The sequence below is a fragment of the Solanum verrucosum genome, unplaced genomic scaffold (assembly GCF_900185275.1).
Source record: "Solanum verrucosum unplaced genomic scaffold, falcon-dt-bn FXZP01000163.1, whole genome shotgun sequence".
Lineage (NCBI taxonomy): Eukaryota > Viridiplantae > Streptophyta > Magnoliopsida > Solanales > Solanaceae > Solanum > Solanum verrucosum.
The window spans coordinates 2,044,383-2,065,844 of record NW_026020379.1 but is presented as its reverse complement, the minus strand read 5'-3'; the positions used below and the strand labels follow the sequence as shown (position 1 = coordinate 2,065,844).

At 35.8% G+C, this 21,462-nt stretch overlaps 2 protein-coding genes across 7 annotated transcripts in view; both read left to right on the top strand.

Moving 5' to 3' along the window:
• LOC125839081 (actin-depolymerizing factor 10-like) overlaps window positions 1-21,462 on the top strand; it is an 858,671-nt gene that overhangs the window by 454,042 nt on the left and 383,167 nt on the right. Inside the window, exon 1 of one of the 5 annotated variants that reach the window (XM_049518060.1) lies at window positions 11,367-11,371. The exons of the other annotated variants lie outside the window; for them this stretch is intronic. The gene's annotated coding sequence lies outside the window, so the exon portion shown is untranslated. Of the gene's footprint in view, window positions 1-11,366; window positions 11,372-21,462 lie in introns of those variants that run through there. 5 annotated transcript variants of the gene reach the window in all.
• On the top strand, window positions 460-14,791 carry LOC125839072 (ATPase GET3A-like). Of its 2 annotated transcripts, XM_049518051.1 has the most exons (8): window positions 667-802; window positions 870-939; window positions 1,562-1,686; window positions 9,603-9,753; window positions 9,927-10,037; window positions 13,721-13,859; window positions 14,005-14,120; window positions 14,233-14,791. In XM_049518051.1, exons 1-8 carry the CDS (start codon window positions 744-746, stop codon window positions 14,413-14,415), a joined length of 954 nt encoding a protein of 317 aa, XP_049374008.1. In that variant the 5' UTR covers window positions 667-743; the 3' UTR covers window positions 14,416-14,791. The 2 variants fall into 2 exon arrangements, with proteins under 2 accessions (XP_049374007.1, XP_049374008.1); XM_049518050.1 differs by having other exon boundaries at window positions 460-939.

The window sequence follows — 21,462 nt, the reverse complement described above, 5'->3', positions numbered from 1 at the left end:
TTGTGGAGGATATTTTTGTAAATAAATATTTTATACTATACATGTTATTTTTAATACACCAAACCGAACAATTCATAAGAAATAATCTATGTATAACTAATACAAATATTACTAATACAAGCATTGTTAATACACTCTATTTAATATTATTTTTATACATTCTACAAAACGACCCTAATTGTTTAACAAGGTCCCATTGAGCATGACCATTAGTTACCTCACGATTTCAATCCAAGGACATTCACGAATCATTGTATATTTTCAAATATCACTACCGTAATAGGCATAGAGATGAACTATGTTTATTTATTTCAGAAGTGGACCACATATTAAAATGGTACATACGTTTAATAATGTCATTATTTTCTTTTATTTTTCTAATAAAGAGAATATTACATTTTCCAAAATATTATATTTAAAGAAAATATTTTGATCAAATTCTGAAAATAAGTAATTGACATGTTAACAAGTGTTGTAATAATAGGCAGAAATCGTAACAAGATTGGATCAATGACCAAATTGAACCATGAACGTCTTCCTCTATCGGATTCGGATCTGCTGCCAAACAAAGGATCAACTTGCTCTCAGTTTCAACTTCTCTGTGTATCCCCTCTCCCAATTCATCTTGAGGGGAGAATAAATAAGGAGTAAACAGTTGTGTGTGTGTATGTATCAATGGCTTCAACTAATGAAGATTTGCCTCAAGGAACAGTAAAGAATGTGTTGGACCAAGATACCCTAAAATGGGTATTTGTTGGTGGAAAAGGTGGTGTTGGAAAAACAACCTGCAGTTCTACATTGGGTATCCTTCTTTCTCAGGTCAGATCTTCAGTTCTTATCATTTCTACTGACCCTGCTCATAATCTCAGTGACGCCTTTCAACAACGCTTTACAAAGGCACCTACACTTGTCAATGGATTCAACAATTTGTATGCCATGGTACTTTCTCTCATTTCTTTAAATGAATTGTCTATCTGAAAGGTAGCGGTTGGGTGAAGAAGTATTGGGGAAAATGTAATTAGATAGGATATGAAATACCTGCTGTTTATATGACCTAGATAGGAGGAAGTGGAGAAAGTTAGTAGATAGGGTCCTTTGCTTCGGTTGCTGAATTATTTGTATCGGAAATAATTTCTCTATCTCTAGACTCCACTTGTGGGAGTACACTACACTGAGTATGTTGAATTGTGACTCTCTGACTTTTACTTGAACTTTTATGTCTATATGCTTGTGTATAATAGTGAGTCAAAGAGTAAGTATAACTGTGAGATTTAGAGAATTCCTAGTTTTAAAGAACCACTCATTTGTCCTGAAAAACAAGTTGTGGAGTATTGGAATGGAAAAGGCAGAATGGTGTTTAATGGTTATTGAGAATTCATTCTTTTGAATCAACTAGTTTGGGGACGAGACCTAGTTGTTGCAGGTCTTAATGTACTGTATCTAAAAGGCTGTTTCTACTCTATGATTGTCAATTCTTTTAGCTTTCTAAATTTAAAAGGTCAATCTTGTTCAGATATGCTGTTATGGGTCAGGATTTTATGACTGAAATTATGTTCTTTAGGAAGTTGATCCAACTGTGGAGAATGACGAGACACTTGGATCAGAGGGAATGGATGATTTTCTGTCTGATTTGGCAAATGCAATTCCTGGAATTGATGAAGCCATGAGTTTCGCCGAGATGCTCAAGTAAGTGATGTTTCTCCATGACAGCTAAATCCCATATATGGCTGCTGCTCCCAAAAGAATAAGATGGTTTATGAACTTCCAATATCAAGTGTTAAAGATCTGTACTTACATTAAGGTTTTTTGATTTATGAGTAACAAGGATTAGCATTGCATTGTATAAGGATAAATGAGACGGGATTTGTCTTTTGTATGATATGGGATGACAAAGGTTTCTTTGGATGTTTTCTTGTTTTTGAAAAGGTAAGTAAGCATAATATTATAGCACAAAGCAGCCTGGCACTAAGAAAATGCAAAGGTAGTACACTGTCTAGTAATCCCTCATAGCAAACCAAAAATAAAAAGACAGGATTCCACTCTACAAAAACCTATTCCTGTTAAGTATCCATAAAATCTAGCATTCATTGTTCATACTTTACATCCTGAAGATTACACCAAGAAACCCAAATCACAAACATTTGTATTTGAGATTTTGTACGGTATGTGTTTTCCCTTCAAAAATCTCTCCTTCCATACAATCCTGCAGATAGAAGCAGGTACTGTGTTCCAAATGTTATTCAATGGCTTATTGATTTCTTTGAGTCCCCAACAATGTTATACCGTCTCTTTAACTAAGTATGGCATAACAAAATGTACTTCAATGAGTTCTTTGGATGCGTTTGTTCACTATAAACAGTGAATGTAAAAGTTGGCTAATTTTCAATAATTAATCCAGTTATTGCATTAGATTTTAGGTTAGGCAAGAACAACTTGAATGATTCCTTGGCCTTTTGTATCTGGGAGATATTATATGACAAGTACATCAAGTAACTTGAAGAGGATGACCGCCGTTATTAGAATTGGTAGTTGCACTTGTTCATACGTTGTTATAATTTTGAAAGTTCGGGTTCTATTTTCTTGGTGGTTATTGCAGCATCTACTGACTTTAGGATTTCAGGAATTCAGGAATTTGGCTACATCATGTATCATTAACTAAACTCAATTATGTAGTGCTTAGCTTTTTAACTCTAAATTATAAGGGGTGAATGAGAATATAAACTATTCTTGCATAATTGTTCTCCTTGCTTATCTAGATTGCAGTAGAAATAGATGGTGGCGGTAAAAAGATGCCCGTTTCAGCCACAACTTTACACTGCATACTACATAAACCCATCTCGTAACTCTGAAACAATATCAATGCAATACTAGGTGGTTTGCATCTTCTTTATATAGTTTGCATAAGCAACACCAGCTAAAACTCATGCATTTAGATTATGCAGTTAGAACCATTTCCTCTTATTGTAACATATAGAAAGACAGATACTCACAATTTGGCTAAACAAAAGAAATCTCTAACCCTGTGTGTGTTGTACAGATCCGTGTATACTTCTAGATGAAGTAAGGATTTTCATATAGACATTATGTGACATCTGGAGATTCTCTTTACGAGCTTTGAGAGGGAAACAATAGATTTTTTGTTCAGAATTGAGAAAAAGGCAGAGTGAGGAAAGTAAGCAATTTTAAAAGGAAAATTGATTCCCTATCAGAAAGGTAAGAAAGATTTGGAGCTAGTCCCTTGTTTCCAACTGTGAACTATGGTAGAAAACTAGGAAATGAAAGAAGGGGGAAGGAAAGGAAAGATGCATGGTAATATTGTATCAGCACGATTTTAAAAATTATTATGTGGAATGCTAGAGGTCTAAATGACCCCCAAATGAGGGATTGTTGAAGGAGCAATAAAAAAATGGTCATCTATGGTTAGTTGCAGAGTAACTAGTCTAGAAAGGACGAAAGTATTTCAGGTGACTTGTAGTGTATGCAAAAGTAGGCAGTTGGATAGGCCACTCTGGGTTCTAGAGTGGCCATATTTGGTTTATTGATATTTTGATGGGATAAAGAGGTGATTTCCGTTCTTGAGGAGGTACTGATGTAACAAGCTTTATTTTGTTACTTCAGAGTGATTACAGAGGATTTTGAATGGGCTTTATGCCTTTATCCACATATACAGGGAATGTTGAATACCAAACAAGTTCTATAGGGGAAAAGAATATGAAGTATGCAACAATGGCAGTTTAGTGCGTGATTGCAGGGTATTCCAATGCTAGCTGATTTGTCAAAGAAAGGAGTAGTTGACAAATTGTTGGAGATGTAACCAACGACCTTTTTGGGTTCATGCACAATTGTTAATGGCACTCGTAGGTGCAATCTCTACTTGGATTAATAGAAGAACAACATTACACATCGATAAAATTATATCTAGCCATTGGCTAGAGAATTTTTTTGATTTCATCCAGTTGGCATTGTCAAAAGTAACCCTGTAACACACACTGTCCTCTTTCACTAAGTAGTGGCAGAACGAATGAGGGTTATCACCTTTTGTGTGAAAGTATTTGACTTAAAAAATGGTTTAAGGAATTGATGACTGGTGGGACGACTATTCTATCAATGGGGACCGAGCTTTAAATTGTCCGTTAAGCTAACACTGTTGAGGAAGGATCCGAGATTTGAAATTGGTAGGTGGGTGACGGGGTGGATGCTAAAATTGCTAATCTTTTGCATGCATTGAATTCTTTGAAAGGAAAGTCTAAAAAAAGATAATTATTCTGAAAAGGAGGAACTTGTGGGCGAAGAAATAAAAGAGAAGTTCAGACGAATGTTCATTGCCTTGGAAAAGAAATCTCACATTAAATGTCAGAAAGAGGGAGATAATAACACCAATTTCCACCAAATGACCGATTACCACATAAAGCATAATTTAACTGGAAAATAAATTAATGAACAAGCTTTGGAACATGAAAATAAAGTCATGAAGATATAACATAAATACAAGTGAGCTTTATATAAGGAAAATGAGTATTGGATACTACCATTAGATGGTATTGTCTTTCAAAATAGTAATTTGATTGAGGAAATGCTGCAATGACCATTCGAGTTTGAGGAAGTGGAACAAGTTTTAAACTGTGCACCAACTGCCCGGTGTCTTTTCTCAGTTATATTAAATATTTTTATTGATAAATGAAAAAAATGAGCTGACAGATACAGAAGCTTGCTTAAGGCAGGGTTCTAATAGTTAATAGTTGATGAAAGATAAAATTGGTAGAGGATAATGTGTTAATTTCTTTATCTGAAGTTCTATTCATAAACTACCAGCACCAAGAAAGTTACTTTATCTTTACAAAAAACATAGGACTTTAGCTCATTTGACTACGCATAGAGTCAGTGAAGTCAATGAAACTTTCAAAACCATGTACGTTTTTCATATATGTCAAAAAGAAAAAGATCATAAGCACCTATGTCTCTAGCTATAAAGTGCCTCTATCTTCATATTATCTATAGTTCCTCTCCTCCAGACTGTCCATGTTATGCTCATTATAGTTGTAATAATCTAGAGGGTTTTGAGATGTCTTAGTAAGTTCTGCCATTGCCAATGTTAGCACCCTTTAGTCTACCAATGGTTTACCTATGGAAGATTTAAGGAAATTAGAAAGTAGATTACTTCAGCTTTTAAGTTGTGTTTTTTATTTCTGTGAGCAGTGTTGCAATAGATTATTACATCTTTTTAGGCAGTAGATTATTACAGCTTTTTAGTTATTTATTTTTCTGTAGCAGTTGTTGCAGTAAGGAGGTTAGTCCTCCACTTTCTCATTTCAGTTGTAGTAGGAAGTTACTTCCTTGTTTTTAGAGGTAATTATTTTATAAGTATTGTATTTAAACTATCTGGTGTCTGAGAAAATATAAGCAGAAAATTATTCAAGTCTTTGAGTACTTCAAACTCAATAGATTGCAGGTTCTCTCTTAACGAACCAGCACCATAGGTCGTAGGAAGAAAACATTTGATTTCACACTACAACTCCCCATAACCAGATCCATATCAGGGGACCATAACAACTTGGTATCAGAGACGGAAGTTATGGGAGACCAAATTCAACATCAACTAGCACAATTAGTGAATCTGTTCCAAGAAGAACGTGCAGCCAATTTAGCCAGACATGAAGCAACAAATGCTCGCTTGGATGCACTCACACAGGATTTAGTAAATTTCTAAGGTCGATTCTGATTCAACTGAACATATCAGTCAGAATCGTGGTTGGAAGGGTAAAAATAGAGTGGCAGGAGGGTCAGGATCAGAAGCAGGAGGAAGTTTCATCATTCCTCGACATACAAAACTGGATTTCCCACGATTTAATGGCCAAGAGGATCCTTTGGGATGGTTGAACAGATGTGAACACTTCTTTCGACACCAACAAACTCTTGAAGAAGAAAAAGTTGGACTTGCTTCTTTTCATTTGGAGGGCAATGCACAACTTTGGTTTCTTCAATTGGAGTCAGATCTGCCTCAACTGTCTTGGGATGACTTCAAATGTCATTGTAACCTTCGTTTTGGGCCACCAATCAGAAGTCAGAAGCTGGGAGAATTGGCTAAGTTACGTCAGATCGGGTCTGTGGCAGATTACCAAGAAACATTTGAGCAATTAATTTCGCGGGCTGGTACACTTATGCAGTCACAAAAAATTGAACTTTATATCAGCGGTCTTACTGATTATATAGCAATTGAGGTTGAGTTGCATAATCCTCCAGATTTGGCTACGGCGATGAGCTTATCCCGACTTTATGAACGCAGGGAACAACCCATTTGTTTGCAATTGTTAGATGCTTGCAAATCAAAGACAACAGATTTCTCACCTCAACATGTTAGATTTGTGAAGCAACTGACCAGATCTGAAATGGAGGAAAGGCGACTTAAGGGACTTTGTTTCAACTGTGATGAACCATTCACTCGAGGTCATCAGCGCAAGAAGTTATTTTGGATTGACTCTATATATGATGAGGAAGAATTTGTTGGAAAAGGGGGAAATACTAATACTTTCCACACTTAGCTCTTGAGGGCAAGCGTGATTTGCAGAGGGGAGTAATGTTAGCACCCTTTAGTCTACCAATGGTTTACATATGGAAGATTTAAGGAAATTAGAAAGTAGATTGCTTCAGCTTTTAAGTTGTGTTTTTTATTTCTGTGAGCAGTGTTGCAATAGATTATTACAGCTTTTTAGGCAGTAGATTATTACAGTTTTTTAGTTATTTATTTTTCTTATTTCTATGTAGCAATTGTTGCAGTAAGGAGGTTATTCCTCCACTTTCTCATTTCAGTTGTAGTAGGAAGTTACTTCCTTGTTTTTAGATGGGTGGTTAATCCACTAGTGTTGTATTTAGTGTTATTTTCATTCAGTGAAATGATAAGCAGAAAATTAGTCAAGTTTTTGAGTACTTCAAACTCAAGAGATTGCAGGTTCTCTCTTAACGAACCAGCACCATAGGTCGTAGGAAGAAAACATTTGATTTCACACTACAACGCCCCATAACCAGATCCATATTAGGTGATCATAACAACCAACTGATTATACCTTCCTTCAAGGCACTTGACATGACCCACTGAACACCACCTATTTATAATACAAGAAAAAATTGTTTGGGGCTTCGAAACAGATAAGCAAGCCACTTAGGGGAGCAATAGATTTCGAGAACCTATTCCAGAGCTGCTGTCTGTCATCCTTACCTGTAGGCTGTATCTATCAGCAGGTTGTAACAGATTAAACAGTAAAGTTGCGTTCTTTATCTAACCAGTGAATCAGGTTCAGAATATAGCTCCTTTAGCCTTCTAAACTATGTCCAATCAGTGTTATCAAAAGCAAAAAGTGCAAAAAAGCTCTAAGGTCCGTTGGGGCTTTAAGCACAAAGCACCAATAAGGGCTTAATAAAAAAAAAGTGCAAAGGGAGAAAAAAATACAAATATATATATATGTTTAGTCCAAGACTAATAATTATAAGCATGAATGGCAAATATATGAACAAAGAAATTGAAAAAAGTTTACGATAAAGTGAAATATTAATTACTTAGTGTCGCCTCTTCAGAAGAGGCTCATTGGCAAGGAAAAGTATGCTTTAGAACCTTGATAGTGACACTGACGCACACATTATGCGAACCGAGGCGTTCAACATATTTTGACCCTTGTAACAGAACTTAAACGGGCTTTGACAACACTATGTCCAATCACTTTACTTTTATGGCTTCCTTTTTGACTCCCTTTAAATTATGTGCAAAAACTATCTTATCATTCACAGAATTTCCAGAAAATTTGTGTTAATTGACAAACTTCTAGAACGTGGAGATTTCTTCTAACTATGATCCATCCATTTCACCTCTGCACTCTGCAATTGTAGTTTCCTTTAACATATAAATCTGGAAATATTTTCTTCAAAGGGGTATTCTCTATCCACCATACTGCCATTATCTAGTTTTCTTGTTCCAGCTGCTTCAGTTTCACCATATTTTGAGCTCCGCCGAGAGCTGTCAATAGAGAGTAATCTAATGTGATCCTATGACTGGATTAGTGCATCAGTAATCTGCAATACAAAAATTCAGCTTGATAACCAACTTGCACCTTCTTGATCATTGTTGAACCTCCAGTACTTGAATGATAAACTCTTGTGTTGCAACCTCAAGTTCTTGATACTTAGCCCTCTTTTTTCTTTCGATGCTGGTATTTCTGACAATTATAACCAAGTCCATGTTTCTTTTTTCTGCATTCCCTTCCCATAAGAAGTCTCATCAGTCTGTCTAGATTGTACTTTCTGGGTGGGGAATAATGACGTGAAATATTGAAGTTGGTATGTCAATAATATTCATGATTTAATTCCTTATAATTTTTTTTATGAGTTAAGAGGAAATTATTTGTAAAATTGGACATGTTGTTAGAAGTCATGATATGACAAACAACGCCAAGAAGAAACAGTGAGTGAGTACATGGCCAGGTTCACAGGAGAAAAGATCACCATCTCTAACAGCTGCGGCGAAAAGGATATTGAATCTTTCTGATGAGGGTGCAATAACCTATACTTATATTGTGAATTTACCATGAAATAGTAAAGTAGGACTTGTGAGTAACTGATAAAACGATGCAACTTATGGATAATGCTTCTGTTGCAACTCCCTTGGTATGAGTTATGCAACCCTAAGCATTTCCTACCTAAGGGATCTGAAACTGATTCTGAAAAGGCTATACTTTTGTCGATATTAATCTTTTTATTGGGGATTCTAGTATATTTTCTATCTGCTCTTGATCGTGAACAATTCTCTTCCACGTCCATCATGTTAAGATACCCTTGCCATCGTTTACATCACTGGTCATCCATCATTATATCCTGACAGTTTCACTCTCTTTATTATTTTCTTTCATTTCCCAATATATTCTTCTTTCCTGTTTTAATCCAACTTCATGCCCATATTTCAGCATCCGGACTTGCCAGTCCACTAGACTCCCAAAATTAAAGTCGTTTGTTAGTCTCTTTTGATCTGGCATCAAATGCTTCCCTTTCTTTTTTCATATAAGACAGTATGTATTTATGATTCCCAGAAGAAATTCAAAATATGAGAGAGGAGAAAGTATAAATAGCATATTTTACCCAAGTTACTGAATTGGATGCTTCAAATTTCTTGGTTACTGTGTCTTTTATCTTTGTTTCTTAATGGTATTTGGAATGGTTTAATGAGATGGAATTAGTGTTCAGAGTCTGAGCTGGAAAGTCTTGGGTATCAAACTGTGTTTCTTTTACTTATCAGGTGGATAAAGATATTAAGGTTCTAGGATATTAAGGTCTTGGGGGGTAATTTATATTTAAAGAGCTATGGAGTTGCACTAGGTCCGAACTAGGATTCCAAATTATGTGTGTATTTTTCAGTGGTTCCAGAACATTTATCACTATAGATACTCCTAGCATGCCCGATTGCTAGTATTCATTTACTTATGGTACATTCATAGTGCTCAGATGTTACTAGTTTGTAGATTTTCTAGAGGTCATGAAATGCGCTGGGCTTTTGTTTAGATATATGGTGTGTTGTCTTTATCAGTTAAGACTAAATTTCATTTGTATTTATTTTTTTCTAGATTGGTGCAAACAATGGACTACTCTGTCATAGTGTTTGATACAGCCCCAACTGGACATACTCTACGGTTATTACAATTCCCATCAACGCTAGAGAAGGGGCTTGCCAAAGTGATGAGTTTGAGGAATAAATTTGGCGGTGTTATAAGTCAGGTAAATCCCTCCACCCTGCCTGAAAAAACTTCTTTTTCTACTTTCCCCTCTTTGATCTTCTAATATGATGATTTGAGGGCAGGGGTGGGGAGGTTGCTAATTTTACAATGGAAGGATCATATGGAATGTTTCTGCAAGCTTGAATTTAATAAAAGATTACGTGTCTATCGCAGATGAGTCGTATCTTTGGTGTGGACACTGAATTTGGTGAAGATGCTATCCTGGGGAAACTTGAAGGCATGAAAGATATAATTGAACAAGTGAACAGACAGTTCAAGGATCCAGTAAGATTTTTACCTTGAAATGATCGTCCTTATAATTGAAAAGTTGCATTTATGTTGTTATTGCTGGACCATAGTGTGATAAATTAGTAAAGTTCAGAGAATCTTCTCTTTTGGACCTGGGAAAACTGTTAATAAGTTTGAATAAGAAGCATCAACAAAATCAGGAAGCTGTGGTGGAATATCTCTTTTAACATGAGCTGAACTACTTATATGTCTTGTGTTTAGTGGAAGTAGTAACACATAATATCTACTTGTCTATTATGTCAAAAAATAAAAATAGTATCTCCTTGTCCATGAAACATTAGCAGTTAGCACTAGAATTCAGTAAGACTGAGCATTCATACCCTTTCTTCTGCATTTATTGTACTCCTGCTTGTACACTCAAACCCACCCCAACCCAACCCCAACAGCCCCCCACCCCACCCCCCATCCCAAAAAAACCCACCCAATGTAGCTTTCTTTTCGGTCTGTTGTTTTGGTGAATGGGGTTGGCAGTAGTACGAGAGGTCCTATTTGGCTTGAACAAGAACAAAGAACTTTACAGCTTCCAATTACTACCAGAAAAGTTCACTGGATTTTGGAATAAATTGACAGCCCGCATTTCTTCTTAGCTGATTTTCTTTTTACAAGAGATGCTCTCTTGGGAAATGGGCCACAATTCCAAACTCTCTCCCTTTCACTTTGCTCCGGCGAGCTTCTTTTCTGATGATTCTTTATATCAGTTTGGTTATGAAAGAGAAAATCTTTTTTATTTCTGGTGATAGTCCTTCGAGGTATTTGATTTTAGTGCTGACTATGATGGGAGAAAATCTTCTTTGTTTCTGGTGATAAGTCCTTCGAGGATAGTTGGTTTCTGCTGATAGAGCGCATTAGGAGATCAACAACTAAAAATTAAAATAGATGAAGAGAACTTGCATAAGCAAGCTTCGGTGTGGGACTGGGGATCATTTTAGGAGATGGGGAAGGGAAATTCGAGTATGCATATACAGAGTTTCAAAGAAATTTAACAACTTCTGTCGTTATGTGAGAACAAGATCTTGGTTGGGGGAGAGGAAATCTGCAACTATTATCCCAAAGAGCATTTACAACAGGAATGGGGAGACAGTTGATAAAATTATTTGCTTCTTAGGTAAATCTTCTAATCAGAGATACAACTCTCCAATCTTGGCACAAAGTCATATGCCGATGGGAAAAGAATCCATCAATGGCCAGACAGGTTAAGACATACAGCTAACGTAATTCCTAACAGAATACTGATCACACCCCAAGGCAGAAAATGACAGTTCTCAGTTCCTTTCTAAGTGTCTGATAGGTTGCTTCAGTATTTCTTTCAGCATCAGCCCTAATCTGAAGGTGATCAGAAAAATGAATGGAATGTCAATTCTTTTTTCTTCAAGTTCATGAATATGTGGTTACAGGTAGAGGATTTCTTGATGAAGTTAAGGAATGGCAGAGCTACTTGATTCGAGGGAGTTCAATTTATGCTCATACAGAAATTAATGGATCTCAAAAAGGACGCCACTACATGGAAGTGAGAAGTTTTGGTAAAGTAGAGTCAAGAAGGAGCAAATCACTAAATGAACTCCTACCATTGGACCAGACCACTGAGAATAGACCTCAAACACAAGCAGAAAAATATATGATGGTTTAACCTGAAACAGAGTATGGTTTACTCACTCAATGGACAACTGAGGAGGTTGTGGGCACCTTTGGGTGTAGTGTCTGGAAAACCATAAGAAGATTATGGTCCCATTTCAACAATAACATCTCCATCACGGTTGGAATGGCTTGAAAGCTGATTTCTGGGATGAGGTGTGGATTGGAGAAGACGGGCTTAGAAACTCCTTCCCACACCTATATACTTTTTAGTCTGCAGAGGAATGCCAGGGTATCCCCAGTTTGGAGTCAACAGGGATCCCAACCTATTATTTAGAAGAGCACTGAATGATGGGAAATTGGGGAAGTTGCCAACCTACTGGAAGTACTAAACTCACACCCAGCTTTGTCCATGAGGTCTGATAAACCTAGATGTAAACTACACAACAAGGGTGTGTTTACAGTCTAGTCATGCTATTGGAAGCTCAACACAATACAGACAGTGCTAGACATATGGCCTTGGAAGCTAGTTTAGAAGACCACATGCCCTCCTAAGGTATGCATAAAGGCGTGCCTGACTCATGAGGCTTTACAGAAAAGGGCTGGCAGATTTGCTCAAGATGTGTCATGTGTGAGCAGGAAGCAGAAGTCAATGATCATCTATTCCTCCACTGTAAGACAGCTATGAGCCTTTGGAACATGTTTTTGTGTTTGCTAACTGGGTGATGCCTAAGATAACAATGGAACTTTAAGCAGTTGGAAAGGTATTGGGAACAGAGGAAGAAAGGAGCACTGGTGGAGAACTATCCCAGCATGAATATGGTGGACGTCACTCATGGACCCTTTGGAAAGAAAGGAATTCAAGATGCTTTGATGGACAAAAGATTAATTTACAGAAGATTATAATTAATTGTGTAAGGCTTTTGTTTTATTGGTGTAAACAGAATCTGGTAGGGGAGATAGTAGAGTTAGTTGATTTTATAGGAAACTTGTAAAGAATACCCATCCACCACTTTGTGGGATGTAACTTTCCACTTCATCATTTTTTGGATGCTGATTTTCTTGGTGTGAATATAAAGTTACCCCTCTCTCAAAAAAAGTGGCCAGAAAACGATGCCAGTGCGTGGATCTGTTGCACTCGCCAGAGATTTGCTTCTGTGGCGCGTGAGGGTGCATTTGGCAATTGCTTAGGGGGTGTTGGTTTTTGAAAAACACCGACAAAAATGTTATTTATTCGGACAACCATTTAGTTTACCGGAAAACTGCACAGTGATGGCTGATTTTGCTGGAATGTTGTATAGCAATACTTTTCTCACAATTGCTCTGATACGAGAAATATAGGAGAAAAATATTATTGAATTGCATATCTCCATATCACACTTAAGCCCTATTATAGAATCCACATTACAATCCTTGGATGGATTCTAAATATCATTCTTGTTCCTATTCCTATTTTAACACCATCAATGAAACCACATACTTCATCAAAAAAAGAAAAAAACTTTACAGCTTTTGCATGAATGTTACCAAGTAATGGGATTAAGGAGAAGTCATGCATTTCTTCCATCTGCTGCTGCTGGTCATGCTGTTAAGAATAATTCTTCGCGATTCTTGAAAATCATCAGTAGAATTTAGAAGTACTCATCACAGATACAGAAGTTGCATACTTGCAGGAAACTGAGCTATGTAACAGATATGCTGTCTAGTTCAATTCTTTTCCTCCTTGCAAAAACTTGCATTTTCACAGGAAATGAGTTTGAACAATGCATTAGTGGTTTTAGCAACTATTTATCTGAGCAGTTTCTTTTTGGTAAAAAAACTAAAATACACAATGCGTTCTACCTGTTTGGTTTGAGTGTGGAGGTGGAGGAGTCTGTTGATGTTGCTTGTTAATCCATTTATATGTTTTTTTCATCTTATTTAGATTTCTGAGTACCTACTACTAGCTCTGGCCAAGGCAGGGAAAAGTTCCTTACAGATAGTCTTACAGAAATGGCTGAATACATTTCCTCCTTTCTTTGTTTTCTTGAACCTTTTAATGTACTTCTCAAGTTCTTCTGGTCTTTAATGTCACTTTTTTTTAACAGGACTTGACGACATTCGTTTGTGTTTGCATTCCGGAATTCCTCTCTCTATATGAGACTGAAAGGCTTGTTCAGGAACTCACTAAATTCGAGATTGATACACATAACATTATAATTAATCAAGTGCTTTTCGATGAAGAAGGTACAAGTCTCATATGTTCCCTTTACATAGTATTAATTCCTTATAGTTTCTTTTCAATTGTGTTTGGTCTTGTCTGTATCACCTTTTCCTCTTAAGCTTGTTTTCTGTGAGAAAACTAACTCTTGGAACCTGCGTCTGTTTTTAGTTGTTGAATCCAAGCTGCTGAAGGCTAGGATGCGGATGCAACAAAAGTACTTGGACCAATTCTACATGTTATATGACGACTTCAATATTACCAAGCTGCCTTTGCTTCCACAAGAGGTTTGAAGATGCTTTTGCATATAGTCTGGATATCCCATGATCATAAATTTTCTAAACTATTCAAGTACCAAAGTTTTGCCAGCCTGATAAGTGATATGCTACTCTCTGATAGGTATGTGGTGTTGAAGCAATGAAAGTGTTTTCACATAACTTTCTGACACCGTATCAACCTTCACTTCTTCGAGGTTCAGTGGAAGAGCTGGAAATGAGAATAGCCACACTGAAAGAACAGTTGAAAGATGCCGAAGAAGAACTGGAAAAACTTAGAGCAGGCCAACAAGAAAGTATAATGTAGAAAGACTTGGCGGATGGAGGTCATTTTGTTGCCTACACTTTTTCTTTATCTTTTTTTAGGAACAGTGATGACATCTGAAAAAAAGAATATGTTTTTCTTGAGAGAACTATTTTTTCTTTTGTAGAACTTTTTTCATTCTTTTAGTTCATTTGTACCATCAAGAAGACAATAAATGAAGTTTATAATAGTATTCATGAAGTAAACTTGAACACACCATTATAGTGTATTTTCAAGTGGACTTTGATAAATGTTAGCGATTATCAGTGAATCTTGACGTTGTGCAGTCACCAGGTTTAAGTTTCATTGGAAGTGAGGACTAAGGAAAGACTCTACGCATCATTTGTTTGCACTTAATGATTTTTTTAAATTTTAGTTATTTAGATCTCAAAAGTATTAAGTTAATGTATTTTTTTAGTTTGGATCTTAATCATGTCAATCCTAACCATGAAGTGCGTTTATTTTTTATGATATAACCACTTAATGAGTCTTGTATAAATTTGAATGATTAAGATATGTAATAAAGTTTTAATATTATTGGGATGTCTATTTAAATAAATATATATTAAGATGACAGTTTGCCAATTTCATCTATTCACTGACTTGTATCACCAATCACCCACGATTATTATTGCTGTCAATTACTACAATTAACCATTATTATCATTAGTCACATTTATAGTTATCATCACCAACCATCATTACTACAATAATCACCAATCACGACTGCATATTGGCAATTAACCACCAAAATTAGCTACCATTTCATCTGCTATAACAATTAACCGCCGCCATTGATCACTATCACCATTAACTACTATTAACAACACCATACTTAGTAAATACCATCCTCAATCAACCCAACATCTACCCATCACCATCACTAACTGCCGTATATATTTTTTAAAAAAAATATTTAATCAATATTCACTACATTTGGTATTTATAATTTTTTAAATAAAGATAAATTTATGTTTAAAAAAAATAAAGTGTCTTTAATTATTTAGTATTCATATATTATACCACATCTTCATATTTTGTATTCATATTAGGGTAAATGTCATATTTTCATATTCAAATATGTATTCGGATTAGGGAAAAAGACATGATACACCCCTCAATTTTGTCTTTAAGAGCTGATATACCCCTTGTTATAAAAGTGACTTATATATACCCTTATTGTTATATAGATGACTCACATATAACCCTTTTTCTCTAACATGAGTGGAATAAAACTAATTTTAAATTAATTTTTATAAACTTTCTTTATTAAAAAAATAATTCATGTAGAGGTATATTTGATCCTTCTCACACATCGTTTATTGACTTTTTTTTGTAATTCAACGACTAATTTGAATTTATTATTTTGATGGTCAAATTTATTTTTACATAATTTCTTTGTAAAATTTATTATAGATGCCTCTTTTTCATACAAATATAAAAACTAAAAAAAATTAGTTTTTTTTTTCTCTTTTTTCATTTAGGCTTCTTTTTTCTATTTCTCTTATTTTTACACTAAAGAATGAAAGAAAAAATGAAATAAGAATAAGAAACTCAAGTAATAATAAGAAGTCAAAAAATAATTTATATATGAAAAAGACCAAATTTTTAAAAATAATTTTATCATTTTTGTAATGGTAGGGGTATATGTGAACCACTTTTGTAACGGTAAGGGGTATATGTGAGCCAATTTTATAACAGTAGAGGTATATGTGAGTCACGTTTGTAACGATGAGTATTTCAGCTCTAAATGACAAAGTTAAGGGATATATCAAAATCTTGATGAACATCTTAATATTTAAATTTTCATTCAAATTTGAACATCTTAATCTTTATAAAATCAAACGGGTTGTAATTCACTTGGAATAAACCCAACAAAAAGATGAGGTTAAACAAGAAATCTACTATTTTATTTAGTTAATGATCGTTTGGTAGGGTGTATAAGAATAGTGTTGAATATGGTGTATTAGTATTGCTGACATTAGTAATATTTATATTGATTATGTAAGATTATTTCTTGTGTTGTGCTTGGTTTGATGTATTAAAAATGACATGTATTGCATATTTCTAGAAATTTATTTATATACAAAAATATCCTTCACAAATATAGTGAAAATAATGTGAAAAATGTTTAAAGGACAATTATGTCTTTAGTCATATAAATGCATGAATTGAAATAATTTGCATTACTAACACTATGAATTTTCATGTATTAGTTATACGTATCTTAATACCAAATACATAGAGTGTTGCATTAATTATACACATATTAAAAAAAATTACCTAACAAGACACTAATAATACACAAAAATAATGCATACATTATTTTTTCTAGTGCACTCTACCAAATGAAACAAATTGACGTGAAAAGCTATTCCTTTTTATTTTCATAATCTCGATAATTTTTGTAAAATTATAGGATGATGTTTCTAATGTCTATACAACACGAATTGAGGTAAATTAACATGTTACATCAGTGATAAAATACAATTAGATGTTTGTGATATTTTAATTAGGGATGACAATAGAGCAGGGCAAGACGGGACAACCCTAAAACTATGTTTAATTACATTATGAATTTTGTATTCAAGCCTTTGAATATGATGCTTATGCAATCTTTTGGATTGTCTTTTATTCCCAAATACCATAGTTTATTATAAAAATAAAATAAAACATGAGCTTTGTAATTATTTAATTATGATCCTATACAAAATTTTGTATTTATTTAATTATATAAAGTACATATATAGAGGCTATACAGGGGCTCCATAATAACATCAAATAAATGAGAAGTACTTATACAGATGCCAACTTCATCATAATATTTTTAATGTGAGAAAACAAAACTTTGATGTTAGAATGTGGATTTATCAATATCTGAAAATTTAATTTATACTGTGAAACAATTGTTATGAAGAAAGTAGGGAAAATAATTTATTGCAAATCATGGATTCAGATACACATGGATAATATTTAGCAATTTCTTTCAATAAGTAGCAAATTACGCAGGTTGGGTTTATGTAGGTCAGGACGGGTTGAAGTATTTGCAGGTTTATGCGGTTTTGTCCTGCATCCCCCACCTCGCCCCCGCCCCCGCCCCCGCCCCATTTCTATTTCTAATTTTAATGTTATCTTGCTATAATTAGCATGTATGTTGGGATGGTCGAGTTGGTCTAAGGCGACAAATTAAGGTTTTGGTCCGAAATGGCGTGGGTTCATATCCCACTCTCAACAGATTTTTTTTGTTTTTACCTTACTCTTAATTCTCCTATTAGATAAATCGTTAATTCGTAAAAAAAATTAGCATATATATTTTTTTCCCCTACATTTATTAAGTGTCTATTATAAAATTAGGTAAACCCCATTCAATCATTCAATATCTTTACCAAACTTGCCGTTAATTCTAAATTTTTTTCTTGTTAGTGTAGCGTAGAGATTTGATTGGTTATAGTTGGATAAGAGATCGCATGAAATATTTAATAGAAAAAGAGACATAAATTAAATAAATCAATCATGTTTATTAAGTTCTTGTTTGTGATTTTAATTAAAGAAAAAGTATAGTAAAGTAGTAGTATTTAAGATATAAATCGATGCTATAACCAATTTGTGATTGAATGACAAAAGTGATCATTTTCATTTCAGTGAAATTAAGGGGCCAAATTTAATTTCGATTTACTCCGGTCTATGTTAGGCAGTGAGAAACTCTTTTAGATTTAGCTAGTATATTGTCTGATAATTGTATGATAGTTACTACCCTGATCCCAAATCAACAGATGTTTTATTAGTTGGCTAGCAAATTAGTATTTTAAAAGACAATATTTGATAGATCAAACTGTTAAGTATAATTATTTGCCAATCCGCCTGATAAGAAGTCCTGAGTATCAAGACCTTTTTGAAATGACTTCCAGAAATGGGATGTAAAATGAGGAACTCTATCTGAGACGATAGACAAGGGAACCCCATGCAACCTGACTATCTCATTGATATAGAGTTTTGCGTAGTCCTCCGCTGAATCTGTAGTCTTGACTGCCAAGAAGTGAGCTGACTTAGTGACTCTATCCACTATCACCCGGATGGAGTCATGTTGTCTGCAAGTTCGAGGTAAACCCGTAATGAAGTCCATGTTTATCACTTCCCACTTCCATGTAGGATTGCTAATCTCTTGAGTCACACCTCCCAGTTTTTGATGTTCTACCTTAACCCTTTGACAGTTGGGACACTTAGCCACAAAATTTGCGGTGTCCCTCTTCATGCTGTTCCACCAATAGACTTCTCGCAGATCACGGTACACTTTAGTGGCACCTGGATGAATAGAATACCTGGAGTAATGGGCTTCTGTAAGGATCTGCTGCCTCAACTCACCCACATTTGGAACACATAAGTGACCCTGGTAACGAAGTACACCATCTCCCCCTGGGAAGAAAACCTCAACTTTCTGCTGATGAACCGCACTTTTCAACTGAAGTAATATAGGATCGCTATCCTTCTTTTCCTTAACCCCCGCTACCAATGAAGATTTTGATCCATTCTGAACTATCACACCACCATCTGATGCGTCCTTAAGGCAAACTCCTAAGCGACCAAGCCGGTGAACATCTTTGGCTAACTCTTTCTTTTCTTCCTCAACATGTGCTACACTACCCATTGACAGTCTGTTGAGAGCATCGACCACTACATTGGCCTTACCCGGATGGTAAAGCATATTCATGTCATAGTCTTTGCGGAATTCAAGTCATATTCTCTAACAAAGATTCAATTCTTTCTGGGTGAACAATTACCCGAGGCTCTCATAATTTGTGAACACTACACAAGTAGTGTCTCCAAATCTTTAGGGCAAATACTACGGCTGCAAGCTCGAGGTCATGAGTCGGGTAATTCTTCTCATGGACCTTAAGCTGTCTAGAAGCATAAGCTATAACCTTACCTCGCCACATCAACACACAACCTAGGCCGACCCTGGATGCATCACAATAAATCACATAGCCGTCTGAACCAATTGATAGAGTCAAGACAGGAGCTGTAGTCAACCTAGTCTTGAGTTCTGAGAAGCTTTTCTCACACTCAGCTGACCACTGAAATTTGACCTTCTTCTGAGTCAACTTGGTAAATGGGGAAGTTATGGATGAAAATCTTCAACAAATCTCCTGTAATAACCGGCCAAACCCAAGAAACTTCTTATATTAGTTGGGGAGGTGGGTCTGGGCCAGTGCTGTACTGCCTTAATTTTTTGAGAATCCACTCGGATCCCTTCATTGGATACCATATAACCAAGGAAAGCGACTGATTGTAACCAGAATTCACATTTGCTGAACTTAGCGAATAATTGGCGATCTTTGAGAGTTTGTAGAACAACTCTCAGATGAGTCACATGCTCCTTCTCACTCCGAGAATAAATGAGGATATCATCAATAAAGATGATAACAAACAAGTCCAAATACTGTTTGAACACTCTGTTCATTAAGTCCATGAAAGCTGCAAGAGCATTTGTTAGTTCAAAAGGCATAACAACAAATTCATAGTGACCATACAAGTCCTAAAGGTTGTTTTCGGGATGTCACTATCTCTGAATCTGAGTTGATGATAGCCGGATATAAGGTCTATCTTTAAAAAACAACTAGCACCTTGAAGTTGGTCGAACAAGTCATCAATCCTGGGGATGGAATACTTGTTCTTGATTGTGAGTTTGTTCAACTGACAATAGTCAATGCCCATTCTGAGAGAACCGTCTTTCTTTCGCACGAACAACACTGGAGCACCCCATGGAGTGATACTGGGTTTGATGAAGCCCTTATCTAGAAGGTCTTTCAACTGCTCTTTCAATTCCTTGAGCTCAGCTGGAGCTATTCTGTAAGGAAGAATCGAAATAGGTTGGGTATCTGGAAGGAGATCTATTCCAAAGTTGATTTCCCTTTCGGGAGGAACTCTGGGAAGATCTTCAAGAAACACTTCTGGAAACTCATTTACTATCGGAACTGAATCAAGAGTTGGCGTTTCGAAGTTTGAATTCTTAACCCGATCAAGATGATAGATATACCCTTTAGGGATCATATTTTTAGCCTTAAGGTAAGATATAAATTGACCTATAAGCACTGGGCTACTACCCTTCCACTCTAAGACTGGCTCATTTGGAAACTGAAACCGAATGATTCTAGTTCTACAATCGACTGAGGCATAACATGAATGTAACCAATCCATGCCTAGAATGATATCAAAGTATACCATTTATAACTTTATAAGTTCTGCTGAGGTGACTTTCTGAGAGACTGTGACATGGCAATTTATGTAAACCTATTTGGCTATAACTGGGTCACCAACTGGAGTAGAGACTGAGAAGGGTTCTGATAGAGTTTTTGGACTGATACTGAAGTTTACTATGATATAGGGAGTTACAAAAGACATTGTAGCCCCTGGATATAACAATGCATAAACATCTAAATAAAAGACTCTCAACGTACTAGTGACCACATCGGGATAATTTTCTTGGTCTTGGCGAGCCTAAAGAGCATACAACCTATTCTGGCGATGACCACCACATGTACCAGATGAAACACCCTGCTGAGTTGGGCTACCTTCTGGTGCTGTTGGAGCTGTAGACTGAGCCCTATTGTTGTTACCTCCTTGTCCTTGCTTGGAAGCGGGGAAATCCTTCAACCTATGGCTAGACTGACCACACACCAAAACACCATTCCCTACCTGCAAGACACTCTCCCAGATGGTTCTTACCACACTTTGGACAAATATGGAAAGTCTTGTTACTTGAAGTACTCCCCTGAGACTTAGAGCCTAATGCACTGCCTTTCTGATCCTGTCAAAACCTGGGGGATGGAGCACTAGCTGATGAAGGTGTTGGGGCAGTTGACCTCTGCTGAAACTGTGAGCGATTTCCACCACTCGATCTCTGCTAAGAGTATTCATAATTTCATGTTCTAGCCTTTTTGTCATCCTTAACCAATTCCCTAAACTTATCTCCTTCAACCTGCTGAGCATGAGTCATTAGTTTGTAGATATCCATATCCCCTAGAAGCATAGCTGTCACGACCCAAGCCTAGG